General features: G+C 35.2%; 1 protein-coding gene across 6 annotated transcripts in view; it reads right to left on the bottom strand.

The window, feature by feature from the left end:
* LOC138703547 (ATPase family AAA domain-containing protein 2-like) overlaps positions 1 to 18280 on the bottom strand; it is an 85774-nt gene that overhangs the window by 49844 nt on the left and 17650 nt on the right. For 5 of the 6 annotated variants that reach the window (XM_069831504.1, XM_069831508.1, XM_069831507.1 and 2 more), the window contains 9 exons: positions 16369 to 16528; positions 15664 to 15932; positions 13807 to 13955; positions 13060 to 13308; positions 10881 to 11093; positions 8551 to 8732; positions 4323 to 4521; positions 1200 to 1385; positions 986 to 1121 (listed from right to left, as the gene is read on the bottom strand). In XM_069831504.1, the coding sequence (XP_069687605.1) occupies positions 986 to 1121; positions 1200 to 1385; positions 4323 to 4521; positions 8551 to 8732; positions 10881 to 11093; positions 13060 to 13308; positions 13807 to 13955; positions 15664 to 15932; positions 16369 to 16528 (1743 nt within the window). The remainder of the gene's footprint in view (positions 1 to 985; positions 1122 to 1199; positions 1386 to 4322; positions 4522 to 8550; positions 8733 to 10880; positions 11094 to 13059; positions 13309 to 13806; positions 13956 to 15663; positions 15933 to 16368; positions 16529 to 18280) is intronic. The other variant, XM_069831505.1, reaches the window with a different exon arrangement.

Genomic DNA, 18280 nt, shown 5'->3' with positions numbered 1-18280 from the left:
GCCCGAAGTTAAAAACAAAAAACTGAGTGGTCAAAGTCGGGAGCTGGTGGCTAATGTATTAAAGTTTATGAAGAATGAAGTAGATCGTGGTGACTTCAGTATTCCTGTCGCTAAATCACAAGAGAGAATAGCAGCTGCCACAGATATATCAGAGAGAATGGTCTGTGTGATAAAACAAGAACTGTCTGCCATTGAGAAAGGAGAAGCCAGTTTGTTCACAACACCAGATAAAAATCGCGAACGTCGTAAGACTGTTAGGAACTTGGACAAAGGGCAAGACAGTGATGGTGAGGAAGGAGTTGAACATTTGTAATAATCCTGAAAGGAGACGCACAGGTATGCTTCACTGCAATTTATTTATTTAGTAGGCCTACAATGAGTAATTTTCATATTGCGAAAACCATAATAATGCTTTGTAACATTGAGCTCTTATACAGTTAATGTTAAAATAATTGTAAAAATACTTAGGTACTCAGGGTTAAGCATTTGGGCAAACTTTTTTTCACAGACTAGTACAACCGCTGCTTTCCCTCTTCCTCTCTACTGCAAAATATGACGTTGCCGCCGGTAGAGATAAAATCCGAGATCTGTATTGCAATGTGTATTATGTTACAGTGGAGGGGGGCGGGAGGGGGGGAATATTTCTCCATAAAATGGTGAGTTATGGAGTATTTTGAACTTCAAATTCGGATTCAGGAAGCATTAATCAATAGAACCATCTATAAGAATTTAAAATGTATTATTCATTGCAATAAGTTCAATGGATTTGTTAAACATCTACTGTCTAAGATAAATTAATATCACCACTCTATATTAACAGCAGTGCTAACTGGTAACAAGATTTTTTGGAAATTCTCAAGCTATTATAAAATTTCCACAAGAAAAAAATTACAAATATGAATTGAATATCTACCTCCCTTCCAGCCAAAGCACGAGATAATTTCATGACACAAGTAACAATGAATTTCGTGCATCTTCAACTTACCGACTCGTTTGGGGTCCTTGGGTGGTCGAAGAGCTTCAGTTAGGAAGAGAGGTTTAAAAAATGCCTCCCTATCAGCTACAGGCGGATTTTGCATGACTAACACTTCACCACGATATTCACTGAACAGAGAGCGAATCTATCAAAAAGAAACAAAAAAATTAGCTCACAAGTACTACAGAACATGTCAATGTGATGTTGACATGTGAGCACGCACCTCTTGAGGAAGGGTGTTGTATGGAATGTCAGCTGTGGCCAGGAGCAGCACTGGGGCACTCGGGTCCAGTTTGCAGATATGTGACAAGAACACAGCATGGAGAGTCTCTGGCACAAGGCTCCACCACTGTGCAATGGCAGGAACATATATGATCGATGGCAGGTTCCGCCGCGCCTCCTGGAAAACCTGTGTCACATGTTTAGAATCTGAGATCTGTGTTGTATCACATATCTTACACACTTTTACTGCAGATTATTTTTAGTTAAAAAAAAAATCGGTGTCACAATATGGCACATATCTCATTATATAGAGTGTTGCACGAAATGTTACATCACTTGTTCTAGTTGTAAAACATTTTATTCACGACTATACTGGTGCAGAATTTTTATGAAATTAATTACTTAAGTGTAGAAAATTGTCTCTAGTGGATAATACGGTAAAACTTCATTTATACGTTACACAGTTAAAGAGATCATTAAGAAATTACACCTAGCTGAAGAGTATGTTAATAAATATAATTTGAAACAGATTTTTATGTTTCAATACTTTACTAATCCGACGAATTTATTATCAAACCTGCCCTTTTCCTCCGATTTGCTATAAGATTTTCATGTTCAGTGGAAAATCATGTGGTGGATAAGGACAGTTTTGCAAATCACCTGCTCATTTATACTTTTCGTTGCAAATTATTCAACAGTGACAATGCATGAAAAGACTCGGAGACACCACTGCTAAAATAAATTGCTGCTTGACTTTGAAGTTCCATCCCTGCATTTGTGAATAACTGAAAAACGTTTGAAAGGTTTAGAACGAAAATCTAATATCCTTCTCACAGTTCCAAATTATTCCTGTTTCATTATCAGGAGTTCTCAAATGTATTTTTCTGCTGCAATATGTTTAGCTACTTTCATCATGTGAACATATTTTCAAATTTCTGTCATCAGTTGCGTGAAAAGAGCCAATTAGTTTTGTATTATCCAAGTCCTTTCTTTAGATTCTTTGTTCAAAGTTGAACCATTTTCAATCTGACATACTCTATTGCTTTATGTTTAAGGTTTTTATCCCCTCTTTTAATAATGGATGTCTCAGCTGAAGTTTGTAATCGTTCATATAATTTTGGTACATCTACTTCTAAATTCGAAACACAATTCAAATATGAACTGGGAATGTCCCAATACACAAAATTTTCGTTTGAAATCTTTCAAGAACAGGAGCACTACTATTTTCTGCTTGACACAATTCACAGTTATCTGCTTAAGAAGAAATTTATAAATTATTTTACAATAACTATCATAGATTCTTAGATTCGGTAACAGAATTATATTTTACATTTTCAATATCACAAGCATATCAATGGTCACACATCTTAGGCTTTTCTTTTTGTTGTGCTTGAGAATATCAAATGGACAGAAACAAGAATCATACCTACATTTCCTCTTATCACACATCCATTATTCACAAACAATAAACAACACAACTGATGCTTGATTCTGACATTCACAAAATATAAAGCAACAATAACAAAACTGATAAATGTCAACTGCAGTGTAAACTATAAAATATAAACGTACAATTTATACACTGTCGCAAAATATGCTACTGACATTGATCGATACTAAACTGCCAGCTGTAGCACTTAACACTTCCCTTCTTACTCCCATCACCACTCACAGAAGAACTCCGTTTTAACATTTCTATTTTTAAGGAATACAGTAATTTGTTAAGTCCCAGCCAAATTGCCGTAAGAATATTGTAATTAATTTCAGCTTTTAAGGAAATCCAGTTTAAGGAAAATCCCACTTTTAAGGAATACTTAGAAGTGATTTTGTTATAATGAAGCTCAAAATAATCAATAGTACTGACATATTCGGTAATGCATCTCAATTGATAGTAATGTGGCATCACACAGTGGCATTATTTTATGGTATGGCCTTGTATTGCTTTCATAGAGTGGTTACTTTACTTGCTTTGTTCTTACAAGTTGTGTACATCCTGTTTTACAGATATTTTTTCTTTGTTAGTTTATGTTGCTTATGCATCGTTATAATGGTGATTAAATGAAAGAAATAACTATCAGACAGAAAGAGAAAATAATAACGGATGTCGAGGCTAATTCCCAAGTAATACTATTGCATATGGCAAAAAGATATAGTTTGCCAACTACTTCATTATGGGCAATAATGAAGAATTATTAATAAGTATTTAATGAATTTACCAGGCATATTGATATATTAAAATGAATTGTAAATAATGAAGAAGAAACTTTCAATGCCAAATTTCAATTTGGTTCAGGTTCAATCAAACAGAAAAACATTCTTGTAACACCATTTGAAGAGTTAGAAAATATTGTAATGCAATTTATTGTAAAATAATAATTGTAGGTCTAATTAAATGGTTATAATAAATTTAGTATAGTACTACTTATTTTAGCCTTTCCTGCCCATTTTATGTAAACCTCCTTTAAAGGAAAACCCCTATTTAAAAAATATATATATATATTTATTTATTTAAAAAAAAAAAAAAAAAGCAATTCCCCAGAGATTCGTTAGAAAGGGATTCTACTATAACTATCATAAACCCCAACACTCGTTACTATAATTGTTGGAATTGTGATAAAAATTTGTGTGATCAAAAAGAAAACACTTTAAGAGTAGAGCAATATTTTTCTGAGAATTTAAATCCTGGCGAATATGTTAAACTTTCTATTTAAAATATATAATCACTTAAAATCAGAATAATTTGTGATTTAATCAAATACTAAACCCAAAACATTAAAATGAGCTGAGTACCAAATTAATACACATCATATAGGAGCAACAAATGGTTTCAGCTTATGTTGCAGACTTCATTTAACTTGCATTAAATAAACAAATAAATAGCATATGAGGCAAATAGAACTATAAAAGTCCTTTTATTAGATATAAAAAAAACTCCACATAAATTCATTTTTGAGCAGCTACGAAACTGTTCTGTTTTGTGACTGTTTGATTTTATATGGGGTATCTCTTCAAGAATAAGCCCTGAAATTTTGTAGAAACTGAAGCCATAAAAAAATTCAATAATGTGTTCAAAAAAACAAGCATGCACATTCCATAAAAAGGTCAATATTTTCAGTGTACTTACCTGTATGCAGGCCTCCTCAGGTGTTCTGCCTGACACTTCATACAGGGACGAGAGGTCTAGTGTGTGTACGGCAACATGCTCCATGTGATGTAACAGAGCAGGCCCCAGGTGCGAGGTCTGTGCCTGTCGAGGACTTGAGCCCACCAGCAACAGGCGCGGTCTGTGAATAGTGCGCGACGTACTCACGACCTTTGAGCTGCTGCAATCACAAACTCCATGCTCAAACCCCACTAGATACAGAGAAAGCATGTAGGACAGATATTACTCAACAATCCTTCCAAATTACAAAGGCTATAAAGAATTTGTGATATAATACAGCAAATATGAAAAACTGAAGAACTTGCAGAAGAACAGCTTGTCATATGGCATTATGAATCTGCTGTTACACAGCACTCAACGCAGTAACTTTGACTCAAACTGCTCTCATAATAATATAATTATTACTGGGAGAACATAACTTGGAAACTCTTAACATATTAAAATTATTTTCAAATATTTTAGTCAGTACAGAAAAATGAAGTTACCTACAAACCTACATTTGGTAGGATCCTGCTGGTAGTCTCCAGAAGAAACAGCTATGACATCTCTAGTTATCATTACACATGCAGGAGAACATTCGTGAAAAATGTACTGATGATTTGAAATCAAATTAGAGGACAGGAGACTATCGCAACGTGAATCCTATGAACTTCACTAGGTGGGTTAAGAAACAGATCCTCCCTGATTTGTTACAGAATTCTTTTGCACTGTTGGATAACTCTACTGTTGGCTAACTCAGACACAGAAAGATGACAAAGAAATGGCATAAGGAAAATAATAATGTAGTTTTCGAGAAAAATATGCCGAAGTTGAACTTAATACAGTTACTGAAAGAAATGCTGAATGAAAAGAAGTGCAGAATTTATGCATTTATAAAAAAAATGAAGCGGTGAGAATGATATAGTCCTAAACCACACAGACAAAATTTTACAGGAGAGTGTATTGAAGGTTTAGAGTCTAATGCTATTAGGTGCGGAATCATAATTTCTTCGGTGTATATGTACATCATATGTTAAGTAATTTTTATAATATTTTACTGATAGTTTCCTCATATGTATAAGAAATGAATTCGCATAAAAATTCATTTTTGTTAAAAGTGTGACTTTGGACTATCTCATTCAAATAATTCAAATAATCAAGTTCTGTACCTTCCTCAACACTAGCCAGATGTTATTACTATTGAACTTAATGTGTGGATATTCGGAAGTGGTGCTGCCTAATGGATCCTTCCTCTTTACTCTCCTCTCTATCATGTCATCCTAAGGTGATGTCATCAACTTGCAGCTGTTTCTTTATGTGCATATAGAGTGAATTTAGTGATTTTTCGAGATGATAGATTTTCACAAGCAGTGAAAGAGAAATCGGAGATTAATGAAATTACGAAAACATTAATGATGATAAATGCATGAGGAGTACTTTTAAGCTTAAGCGATTCAAGGATGGTTTGCAGTCAACAGATGACGACTCATGTTCAGGATGACCTTCAATATCATCTGACAACACTCATGTTGCACACAATTGTGAAATTGTGCATTCTAATCTTTTCGCAATATGTATGATTAGACATTCTTGTGTTAAATTCTAACGTACCTTGTTTACATGTTTCGACCTATTTATGGGTCATCCTCAGAACTGGTCGTTGTTGGTCTTGGCGCCTCTTGTTTTGTTTCCTGTGAGGGTGTGTTCGTGTGGTGTAATGTAGAATCAAAGAGTGTGTGTGTTCTGAAATTAAGGTATGTATTGAGAATTTAGTTGGGGTGTGTTTTCGTGTGTCTGTATATTTAATATTGTTCTAGTGTGTCTAGTTTCTGGCTTTTTGGTTGGATATGTAGTATTTCCATGTCTATGTTGATGTCTGTGGGTGTGGTTAGCATTTGTGATGTGTTCTGCATATGTACCACACCCACAGAGACATCAACACAGACATGGAAATACTACACATCCAACCAAAAAGCCAGAAACTAAACACACTAGAACAATATGAAATATACTGACACACGAAAACACACCCCAAAGAAATTCTCAACACACAACTCAATTTCAGAACACACACACTCTTTGACTCTACATTACACCACACGAAAACACCCTCATAGGAAACAAAACAAGAGGTACCAAGACCAACAACGACCAGTTCTGAGGATGACCCATAAATAGGTCGAAACATGTAAACAAGGTATGTTAGAATTTAACACAAGAAAGTCTTATCATACAAATTCCGAAGTGATACAGTATTAAAAGTTGTATAATTAAGATGTTCTAATCTTTGTTTGACAGTTTGGGCAATTGCAAAGGACTGCAACATATTGACAGAATCACGTCATGATATTCTCACGACAAAATTATAAAAGTATCAGGTAGTTACCTCACGATGAGTTTGAAAAAAATTCTCCACTACCGAAAGAGGCTGACACATGTGAAAGTAATATTGAAGAATTTTTTTAACATTCAGGGTAGTGTGCTTAGTGAATTCTTACCCAAGGAACAAATTAAGAATTGTTGGCAATATCTCGATTTGACTATGGAAAAACAACTCCTACTTCCCCCATGATGTCAATGCTCCAGCAAACACATCACAATTGATTCATAACTTTTTGCCCAAAATGAATACAACCCCAGCTGTGCTTCCTTATTCACCCTACTCATCTGACCTAGTGGAGCAGACATTTTATTTCCCAAACTGAAATCCACTTTGAAAAGAAAATTCGTAGCAAGACCCATGCTCGATCATGAAAAAGTACTGCCTGGAAGCATTGGGAGCAGTGCATAAAAACAGATGATAAGGCTCACTAGGTTCCAGATATGTATTAAAAAAAAAAAAAAAAAAACACACACACAGTAATTAGGAGCATTTGGAAAAGACAAGAGTATATGTATAAAACAATTTTTTTTAAATCAATGCGGTATATTATTATTATTATACTGTTTCCGCTGTAAGAAAAATCCTACTGTGAACATAAGCACGTTGCTGTCGTACACGTGATTGGCTCCCAGTGGAAACACATGACGCAGGAAAATATAGTCCGTATTTGGAAACCACAATCTTGTATCATTTGAAAATAAAACATTGAATTCTAGTTGTTAAATATAATGAAACATTTAACTTTACTCATATGTAAAATGCTATGTAAAAGAAAAGCTATATTTTTATTTTATTATGTACTATGAACGCGGATGAATACCAACAGTACTACCGAGGTAGTCTGTTCTTGTAACAAGCTGGCGTCACTTGAGCTCATAGTTGTTCACGTAAGCACATGGTACTGAAGTATGGTTCTGTATCCTCATCTGTCCATTGTGAAGACATAAGACTTAAAAATAATTTAATTACAATAATTATAAAGTAAATGTTTCCTAAGCAAACGAATGCATAGTAGTGAGGTTAGGCCTACTTGACGAGTAACGGGAAATGTTTAACATGGAACAGAATGTACAACAGTAGGCGGGAACACGTACTGAGAATCTATGGCCCAAACAGTGGCCAATGAAGCCTCACTTCAGTCACGTGCTATTGTTTACATTAGGATTTTTCTTACAGTGAAAAGATTATAGTATGATTATAGTATATTAGTATCAAGATATGCCTCTGATTGAGGTTCTGGCTGATATTTACATCTATTATCAGGTAGTACATCTCACTTGACAATATGTGTTAGAGGAAGAACAATTAAGAACAATAATGTTTGTATACATTGGAAGTTTGATTAGTGTAATGTGTAGCTACCCCATTATCTCCTGGCCATTTGCCTCATAAGAGGTGCCTTGTTGATATCACGACAGTTCACTAAACAACAAACAATACATGTGGAACATCGTACAAGTGGCCTTCACGTTTATTATTTATGCAAGGATGGTCATAAAGTAGGGCCTAGATATTTAGGTTTTTATATAAACAATTTTAGCCCTTTATAATCATGGAATAGCCTCATTTTTAAGGTTTCAATAGAATTATTTTAGCCTTTTATTATCTTCTTTCAATGAAAGATGTAAAACTGTAGGACTGGCCTTGCTGTAGTTGATTCTCTATGATGGCACTGATAGTTACGAAGTAATGCAAAAGGACAAAGAGAAATCAGAGGACAATTGCCACAGCAATGAAACAGTTGTAACAGATATTCAAAATGGGAATTCCAAGGCAGTAAGGGGAAACTTTTCTATTTAACTAAGTAGCAGTATCTTAATTACTCACTTGGCTACAGAGCGTGAGATTCCATGTGGGAATGACTCCTTCAAGCAGCTGACCGCACAATCTAGAGGCTTCTTCAACAGGGGCTCAAGGAAGATGGGCAGTTTGCGGCCTGCACCAGGAGTTACCCTCTGAGAAGCAGGTACGATGTGGCACTTAGCTCGGATGAAGTCCACTCTCTCTACCTGTACAAGCATGAAGCATGAAATAAATAAAACCTCATAATTTTTAACCGGTTTCATTTTCGATAAAAAAAATCTGTTATTCAAATTTCTGTTTCACACAATTACCAAAATTCTTAATTCAGAATCTCTATCACCTTTGAAATGGTGACAGTCTTATCAGTCAAATATGAACACAAAAACTCACCTAACAGTCTTCATCATCAAATACTGCCTGTCAGAGATTGTTTCCTCAATGACAGCACAGGGACACAGACTTTACTTTAAGTTGATAAATTTATGTGTACTTCTAATAACAAAGAAACAACATTTTCAATACTTACTACGAACTGTGTAAATCTGATGTACCGGTAATGTTTTTGGGAAAAAACATAAAAAAAATCCACCACTTCGTAATTATGCATTACATGCATATGATGATTATGGAAGATGAAAGAAAGGCTTAAGGAAAGAGTATGTTGAGTCTGTTACCGAAATTTAATCTCCTGTACTAGAAGTTAATTGCTGTATGTTTGAGATATGATGGGACTGTAGGAGAAAAGTTTTCACTGGTTACCATTCAGAAATCATACTGTTTATTGGTAGCAACCCTTCTGAAGTCAAAAGTTTGTAGCATAAAGGAAGAGCTGTGACATTGGTTGTCAATTAAAAGTAATACCGGTTAATGTAATTGAGCACATGCCACTAGAGTTCCTTAATAATAATTGAATATAAGAATTGAGACACAGGATCCAAACATCACTTACAGACTGATTATTTAGTCCTGACAGCTCAGCGACATGAAAGAGAGGAAGTAATAGGAATAGAGGGGAGTTCCATAGTAGAGATAAGGGTGAGCGGTTGGTAAAGGAATGCAGTACAGCTTAATTGTACTGGAAACACAGCGCTATACTGCATGCGTGACATCTGATCACTCTGACTGCAGGCAACAGACTAACCTCAACATCCCTTGGCATAACTGAATGGACTCGCCTGACCCAGACACACACTGCCGGAGACTGTCAGGACTAAATAATTATACTGTACCTTGTTGCACACACCAGTAACGCCTCTGCTTCCAATAAATCCAAGTTAACAGCTTTTTCTTATTTCTCAGTGATAAACTAGCTGCAATAATAATTTTTATGTTTTATATATAATAAATTACATTATAAAATAATATAATTCATTATAAAATTATGTACCAAATTCGTTTAATATTTGTATACAATATATAGGCATACGGGTTTACTTCTCAAAGGAGTTGTGTTTTTCCATTTTCAGTAGTATCAAATCATTACATATTTTAATTGCTGATGGAGTCATTTACCTGAAAGACTAGATTTACATAATGTTTCAACTCTTATTATAAAGGAACTCTAGAGTCTATACATTATAGATAATGATGGGACTTGTTATTTCATTGGTTCAATTTATTTTAAAGTTCATAATGTACCTAGATGTATTAATTGTATGTCTGAGAATTAAGATAGGCACTCATTTATCAGAAAAAATTTGTTCGTTGTGTTCGGATTTTTATTATAGTATCTCACATTGTCACATTTCCGAATGAATAATCAAATAGTGTTGTAATTTACCGCTAGAGCACATTATTTCATTGTAGTGTTCTGAACTGAACCTGGAAATAACATGAATAGCTCTGTAACTTAAATAAACTATGAAGGACATACCTGGTTAATTTAGTATTTTCTCAATCTCATCCCACATGTTCTTTCTCCATACTACATTGCTTTAATTCTAATTTCATAAAGCTCTTCAAACTGTTGAACTTAATAAAATAACCTATACCTTCAATATTACCGCGATTGCAGGCCTTGCAACTGATATAATTTGCCATGACATTCTATGTTTCGATCTTGGACAGTACAGAAATCTGTTTAGAATTCTCTGGCAAGCATTCTGATCGGAAATCCAGTCATGCGGACAGAAGCGATACGGCCAAGTGAGCGATGCTCCATTTAAAATAATGCAAAGAATAAAAATCCGAACGCAGAGTATGGATCAATTCCGGTAAGTGGGCACCTATCTTTAGAGGCTTGTATGACGACATGATGCAAAAATAAAAAAAAATTTCGCACCGTACTCAACAGCATGAAAATCTTAAACCATAAGTAAATTGTATACAGCAGCAAAGGTGACTGTTTTGCTCACCTTTACAGCATTGGGATCAAGCAGCAATTTCTGTGATGACCTGTAGATCTGAGGGTACCGTCTGCGCAGACCCTGGATCACAGCCTCTGAGCACAAAGCCCGCAGATCAGAGCCACAGTAGCCAATAGCCTGCTCAGCCAGTTGGACCAGCAGACTGGGGCTGGGTGGCTGCTCCCACTGGCTCACATGTATCCGCAGAATCTCCTGCCGCTCCTGTCCATACACACAGACATTATATAAACATGTTTCGATATTCACATACAGTACATCAGCTTTGTATTGTATACAATGCTTTCTTAACCTTTTACTACTTATTCTCCAGAACTGCACCTCTGTACATAGTTGAAATTATAGCTGCTTTGTAAGTACAAGGAAACCAATCTACTGTATATAGAGAAAGATATATTCCCAAAACAGTAGAGCAGAAATTCTGAAGCAATTCACTCCACTGTAAGGAGAGTGTGGGGGGGGGGGGGGAGAGGGGGAGAAAAGACAAGTTCTTAAAATAAGATTAAAAAAACCAAAACTCTATGGAGTTCAAGTCAGTTTATCTCAAAGAAAAAAAAAAACAAATTCAATATTAGTACAAAGTTTCTCCACCCTCCTTTAATATCAAACTTCTAGTTTTCTTGTTCGTGATCAACTCCCATTTCCCCTCACCACCTAAACTATATCAGATGGATGCATGGCCGAATCACAATACGTAGCTGCTATGGACATTGCCACATTTCACATAATATGTGTTAAACTGTTTTACAGTAATTACCATACAAAAGATACAAAATTATACATTTCAAAAAATTATTGTACAATTTACAAGTAGAGGAAGCGCAAAGAAAGCTTGCCCATTTGACAGATGCGCAGAGAACGATATTCGGTCCTCGTGCCGCCATGCTCGTTACAGGGCTGCTATGAATCACCTAAAGCTAATTACAGGGCGCATTCGAAAGCGCGATCTTGAGCTGTTCGTATCGTGGAGTGTATTGTGCAGAGCGGGTAGAAGCCAGCATGTGCATTACATATTCTGCGTTTTATCCCTGATATCAGGAGTTTTATATAGTTCAAAGTGTGTCTGTTAAATAACAGAGTTCTGTACAATATTCTATGTACTTAACAATGCCCCCCCGTTTCGCTCTAAATTAGGAAGTGCTAATAAAACGTTACACAGTCAAACTAGGGAATTATTTATAACGTTTATAAATTTATGAAAAACGAAACAGGCTCCTCTCATAAAATAAGGAGTATATACAGATTAAAATAAACCGACCATAGTACCCTAGTTATCGGAACATTTTAATAAAATCACATAGTATTAGTGTTTTATTACTACGTCAAATATCAATTATTACACGATTACATATTTCTTATAACATCTTTGTCATTTCATTCAGTGATTTTTATATGTAAAAAAAATTCATGCTTCTATATTTTCAACAATTACATATTTCTCTTTGTCATTTCATTCAGTTATTTTATATGTAAAAAAAATTCATGCTTTTGTATTTTCAACAATTACATATTCATTCAGTGATTTTATATGTAAAAAAAATTCATGCTTCTGTATTTTCAACAATTACATATTTCTTATAACATCTTTGTCATTTCATTCATTGATATTGTATGTAAAAAAAATCGTGCTTCTGTATTTTCAATAATGTTATGTTATTAGTTACTCTGCAACTAGGTTTAGGTTACGTTACATGCGCTGTGATGAATCTCACTCAAAACATCAAGCCAGCAGACGACTGAGAACTGACGACAGTTCGCCAATCGAATCGAAGCGAGGTCGAGTGCACCTAAACATTTCCGAAAGTTCGCGCAGCTTTCCGTGGCAAGCTCTTCTTGCGTTTACTCTACAATGTAGAGTTTCATTACCGTACAAAGGATACAAAATAATATATTTCAATACAAAATTATTGTACAATTTACAAATACAATGGAGGGCTTCATCCTTGTGGTGAAGACAGTGGCAATGTGTGACAGCGACAATAAAATAAGTCATTGCTAACACAATAAACTATCTCTAGTTTCTTATATCAAAGTTAACTATTCACACTTGTTCGTAACTTAATAAACTAAGAGTAATTTTAAGAACTATTTTATGAACTAGTAAATCTTATACAGAGGATGTCGAATTCCCAATTATCAGCAACATAAATGACTAAGGGCTAAATGTTACCTTCTTTGCAGGGAGGGGGAAATACAATTCCCGATCAAAGCGACCAGGGCGTCGCAGTGCTGGGTCGATTGCATCAATGCGATTTGTCGCTCCAATCACAATGATCTCTCCCCGGTTGTCTAGTCCATCCATCAGTGCAAGCAGGGTGGACACAATGCTCGCGTGAATCTGGTCTTGTTTTGACGACCTCACTGGAGCCAAGCCATCAATCTCGTCGAAAAAGATGATAGATGGCCGCTTCTGGTAGGCCTGTACAACACATGTCAACAGACAACACTGTAATAATGTCTGTAAGGAGTGAGAGTAAATCACAATAGCAGCATCAGCACTCTAGCTTACCACATGCGATTTAAAACACGACGTTTGGCATATTTCTATACTTGTGCATGTATATTCCACTTCCTTTAAGACATAAGTTTGTACAGTGTCATTCAATACTAAAATTCACTGTTAACCCATTATTTTTTACTTAAAAAATATACCCAAAACCTTACACCTTATAACGAGGCCATTACAGACTACAACATTGCTCATCATAATGATCATGGCTGTGGGGCACCATTTTACAAACCATAGCCACAGAACTGTTTACAAATTAATGTTAACCACAAAACAGCAATAGCAATTACGTCAACAACTACACTTTAAAAAAGGAAAGAAATAACGAAACAAATAATAAAAAGAAGAAAATGGATTCTCAACAGCAGCAAAAATTAAGTAAAATTTAAAATGTGTACTGTCACGCACCTGTTCAAACAGCAATCTGAGCTGGCGCTCTGACTCACCAACCCACTTGCTCAGACAATCTGCTCCTTTCCTCATGAAAAAGGTCACTTTGCGGTCGCCCTGACTGCACTCATTCGCCAGAGCACGGGCTATCAGGGTCTTGCCAGTGCCTGTGTGTAAGTCAAACCACATTACGGGATTAATGGTATAATATAAAACTTTTGTTCTGACTAAATCAATCTAAATTTCTAAAATGTAAATATGTTGAATACTGTACCTTAGTTTCGAAAGTGTGCCTTTTTTTTTTTTTTTTTTTTTTATACATTACTTACAGTATCACACAGGAAAGCAAACTGAAAACAACTTCAATATGAGGGGGAGGACAGGAAATACTTGAAAAAATAACTTGAGCATATCCATTGTAATCTAGTTGAAATCAAATAAAATGTACTATGAATGTTCTAAATGAAGAAGGAAACAATGATGAATTATTATTCACAAGAGGTTTGGATTGCATTTTTCCATTGCTGTTCAAAAAAGCATTTATATTTTTATCAGTAGCAATAGAAAAAGTCCATGTGAAGCTATTCTCAATTTATGACTTAAGGTAAAATTGCTGAAAATGTCTTGATTTACACTACTCGTCAGAAAAAAAGAAAATTTGTGACCATGTTGAAAACGTGTTTTAAAAAAATAATTCAAAGTTAGACAGATGGATAAACCAAACCCACAACGAATGAGTGGTTTTACTCTTTGGTGTTTATCTTATCCCGTAAGTGCCTTAGTACAATCATCTATTGGTATCAAGATAACCAGGCTGCAATCCTGTATGGTCTCGTTATCCTTATGTGTTGTGCCACTGTGTAACCACAAAGAATAATGGACCAGTTAAACTATTCCATTCCATAGTATCCATATGGTATGTTAATAGTAAGCTCGCCAAGTTCAAAGACAATTTCAAGAACATTATAAGCTGCACAACTATTCATAAACTGTTAAACGAATTTTATAAGCTAGAGAATATTCAAGAAGCCTAGATGTCATTATAAACTCTCCTTGAAAAATATTTGGATAACATTTTTAATCAATAGATAATTCCGCTAGAAAATCATTTTGGCATCTACAGCAGCATATGGTAATTTCTTATGATTCTCTATGCATTACTAATAAGGAGATTGTTATAATCTTTCAGGAAAAGCCTTAGGTCCAAGAAAATCTAGCCACCTCTTTCATGAAGTGCCCCTCAAAAGTAGAAATGTGGTAGGTCATTTGTGGTGAAGAAGGTAACAGAAACATTTTCTTTTTTTAAAAAAGGAAATTGTTAATACTAATAGATAAGTGATAATGATTTTGCATCGTCTTTAGGTAAGTTGATTGAGGATGAGCATGCAACGATATCCTGCCAGATCAGATACAAAGAATATTTCAGTGTACGCAATTCATTAAACATTTGATGATAAAATTATCAATAATGTGCAATACTCCAAGATGCTCCAACTTAACACTATGTGAGTTATCTCTGCAGAATTTCAAAAACAAAGTGTACAAAAACCAAATTCTTGTTCCCTGGAACGTCTGAAACATAACTGTGAAAATAATGTCGCCATTTCTTGAAAGAAACAAAAAACAGAAATGGGTAACAAACTGATCGCTGTTTCGTTTGTATTATTAAACATGACCGATCTGTATATCTATCTGATGAGTAAAAGTGCGTTTGTTTACAGCATTAAAGCAGACTAGAATAAAAAATGTCAACTGTTTACCTTGTACGAGTATTATGAAATAAATATGTTGCTAAAAAATTTCAAACTATAATTTTTTAAGTCTCTCAATAACATTGAGATTTCTAGTAAAAAAGACAATATGACAAGTAGTCACCTGGGGGACCATGGAAAAGAACTCCTTTTGGTGGCTGGATGTGAAATTTTTCGAACACTTCTCTGTACATCATGGGAAACACAACCATCTCTTTAAGGCAACGAATGTGGTTCTCAAGTCCACCCACATGACTGAACCGAATGCTGCGGTCCAGTGACATGGGATCCACGTCCGCTAATGTGGTCACCATCTGCTTGTGGTCCCCTGGGCCTCGCACATGGTTACTTGATCCTGGAATGGCACTCGCGTTGAAATTTAGAGGCAGACACCTGCAGACAAAACAGTGCAGAACAGAGTAGGAGGATGGGAAGTGCAAAGAGGTCATGGCTGATCCCTTCCATATCACCAATTTATCACACTACTATCTGAATGACTCGTTAAAAACGCGACTGACAGCTACACTATTCTTACTCCTATTTCTATGACACATGCCAGCTATGCAGAAACAACGTGGCAATTTTTTTCATCTCAACTATCATCGATGATAATGACCCAATTATACATTACTTGATCCAGTGAAAGAAGACAAAAGCAATGTGAGGGGAAGCACCAAAATAAGGTTCAACTACCAGAAAGTCATGATTGCATTGTGAGCACAGATTGGCATAAACCAAGTTTGTTTACATGACATATTATTCTCCACACGAACAGAAAATAGTACTGAAAAATGTTTTATTTCTCAACGTTCATGTCAGTAATGCCAACCTGTTCCTCGCCTTGGCATGTCCTTTGTTCTTCCTGTCAAACCTCTCTTCATCACTGCTGCTAGAGGAGCTGGCATCTCGGGCAGGACCCCTGTGGCGACGCCTCCGAACTGAATTGCACAACACAGACCGCAGAATGCGAGATGAGCGACGTGGTGGATCTGCAATATTCAAGAGCAACTAACACTGGAGCTGAATAGATTCATAACTTCACTTCATTCTGGTGAATGTGTGTCAATTTTTCATAGTGAATCCTGGATTAAAATTCAATTCCATTTAGAGCACATTCTCAGAGGGCATTTCACATTATCTATTACTATGATTTCGCCATTTCTTCATTCATAAAATGAAATAGATTGAAAATGTCAAGGTGTGTCCAATTATTGCATCTTAATAAACAGAGAGTAATGGAGAAGATACACTTAAAGCCAAAAAGCATACCACGGAAAACTAATTTCAATGCAAACCTCAATTAACAAACTTTAGAATGCAGCAACTGATTTTAATATGAAAATTTCATTCTTTACAATAACAATAATAGTACTGAACAAAAAGATTGTATGATCGGAGTGTTATAAGAAATTGAAAATGCAAGAGCAGATAATTTGGAACATGAATATGCATGATTGTAAATAGAAGAGATAGTAAATGTATTGTTCGTTCCTTCAGATGCACCTTGAAAGTAACTGGAGGGAAGGCATTATATGGTCAAATTTACAGGTACTGCAGATGAATTGTATGCATACATTATGAACAAGTTGTAGGCTGGTATTCATAGTCGACACTTTATATCACCACTTTGCAAAGTGACACTTTTGACGAAAGTGGCTCTTTCATATTAGTGGTATTCATAGACGAATGAAGAAGTGCACTTTACAAAGTGTTACTTTACGCCAGCAAAGTGTAGAGTTACAATTTGGTTGGTAACAGAAGTCCCACAATGCCTTTCAAAACAAGTGAACAAACAATAACAAATTAATGTGTAACCCTCAGATTATAATACTCTTGATTTGAGTTGAGAGCCTAATTTATCGCACGAGAAAGAAAATATATATTTAAAGTTGTTTTATTTCAGTTTCTAGTTTTCGCTGCTGATAGTTTAGATTATTTCAGTCAGTTCAGATATATAATATTTTATTAAATAGGTAGTGATACTGCTGGTGAAATTAGGTTAGGTTTTGTACAGTACATAGCTGATCCATTGATTTATATAGTTAGATTAGGTTTTGTGCCTATCTTTTTCATTGATTTATATCGTTAAGTTAGGTTTTGTATGTATCAGTTCCACTGATTTATATAGTTAGGCTAGATTTTGTATATATCGTCTATTGGTTTATGTAGTTATGTTAAGTAGGACTGAGTAGGTTGGGGAGAGGGGGGGGGTGTGTGCGTGTGTGTGTGTGTGTGTGTGCGTGTCATTTATATCGTTAGGTTAGTTTTTATATGTACCTGCTTCATTGATACATCGTTTTATTCCCTTTATTTTCATTTTTGTCTTTCTCTTGAATAGTGAATAGAAGTCAAAAGAATGAAATAAACACATTAGGCCTATTGGTGCCATTATTATTAGTATTATTATTATTATTTCTCTCTCTCTCTCTCTCGTTTCCATTATTACCTGCTTTTCAGGAATATTTTTAATGCCAAATTTTTCTAAAATGCAAAACAAAATAGGCCTAATGGTATGAGATCTCTTTTCATGGTGAGGTTATGACTGCACATGAACTAGAGACAGTATCTCAGCAAAAGCAGCCATATCAGATGTATTGCTTACCGGCATGAAAACATATATTATCGAAATAATGATTATATGAACATCAAGATAAATCTTATCTCAAAATACAGGTTGTCAACGAAAATTAAAATCGTTTTAAACCCAATATAATTATGGAATCTGCTTAGAAGGCAGGCAC

This window comes from Periplaneta americana, chromosome 7, assembly GCF_040183065.1.
Source record: "Periplaneta americana isolate PAMFEO1 chromosome 7, P.americana_PAMFEO1_priV1, whole genome shotgun sequence".
Classification (NCBI taxonomy): domain Eukaryota; kingdom Metazoa; phylum Arthropoda; class Insecta; order Blattodea; family Blattidae; genus Periplaneta; species Periplaneta americana.
This window is presented reverse-complemented; position numbering and strand designations above follow the sequence as displayed.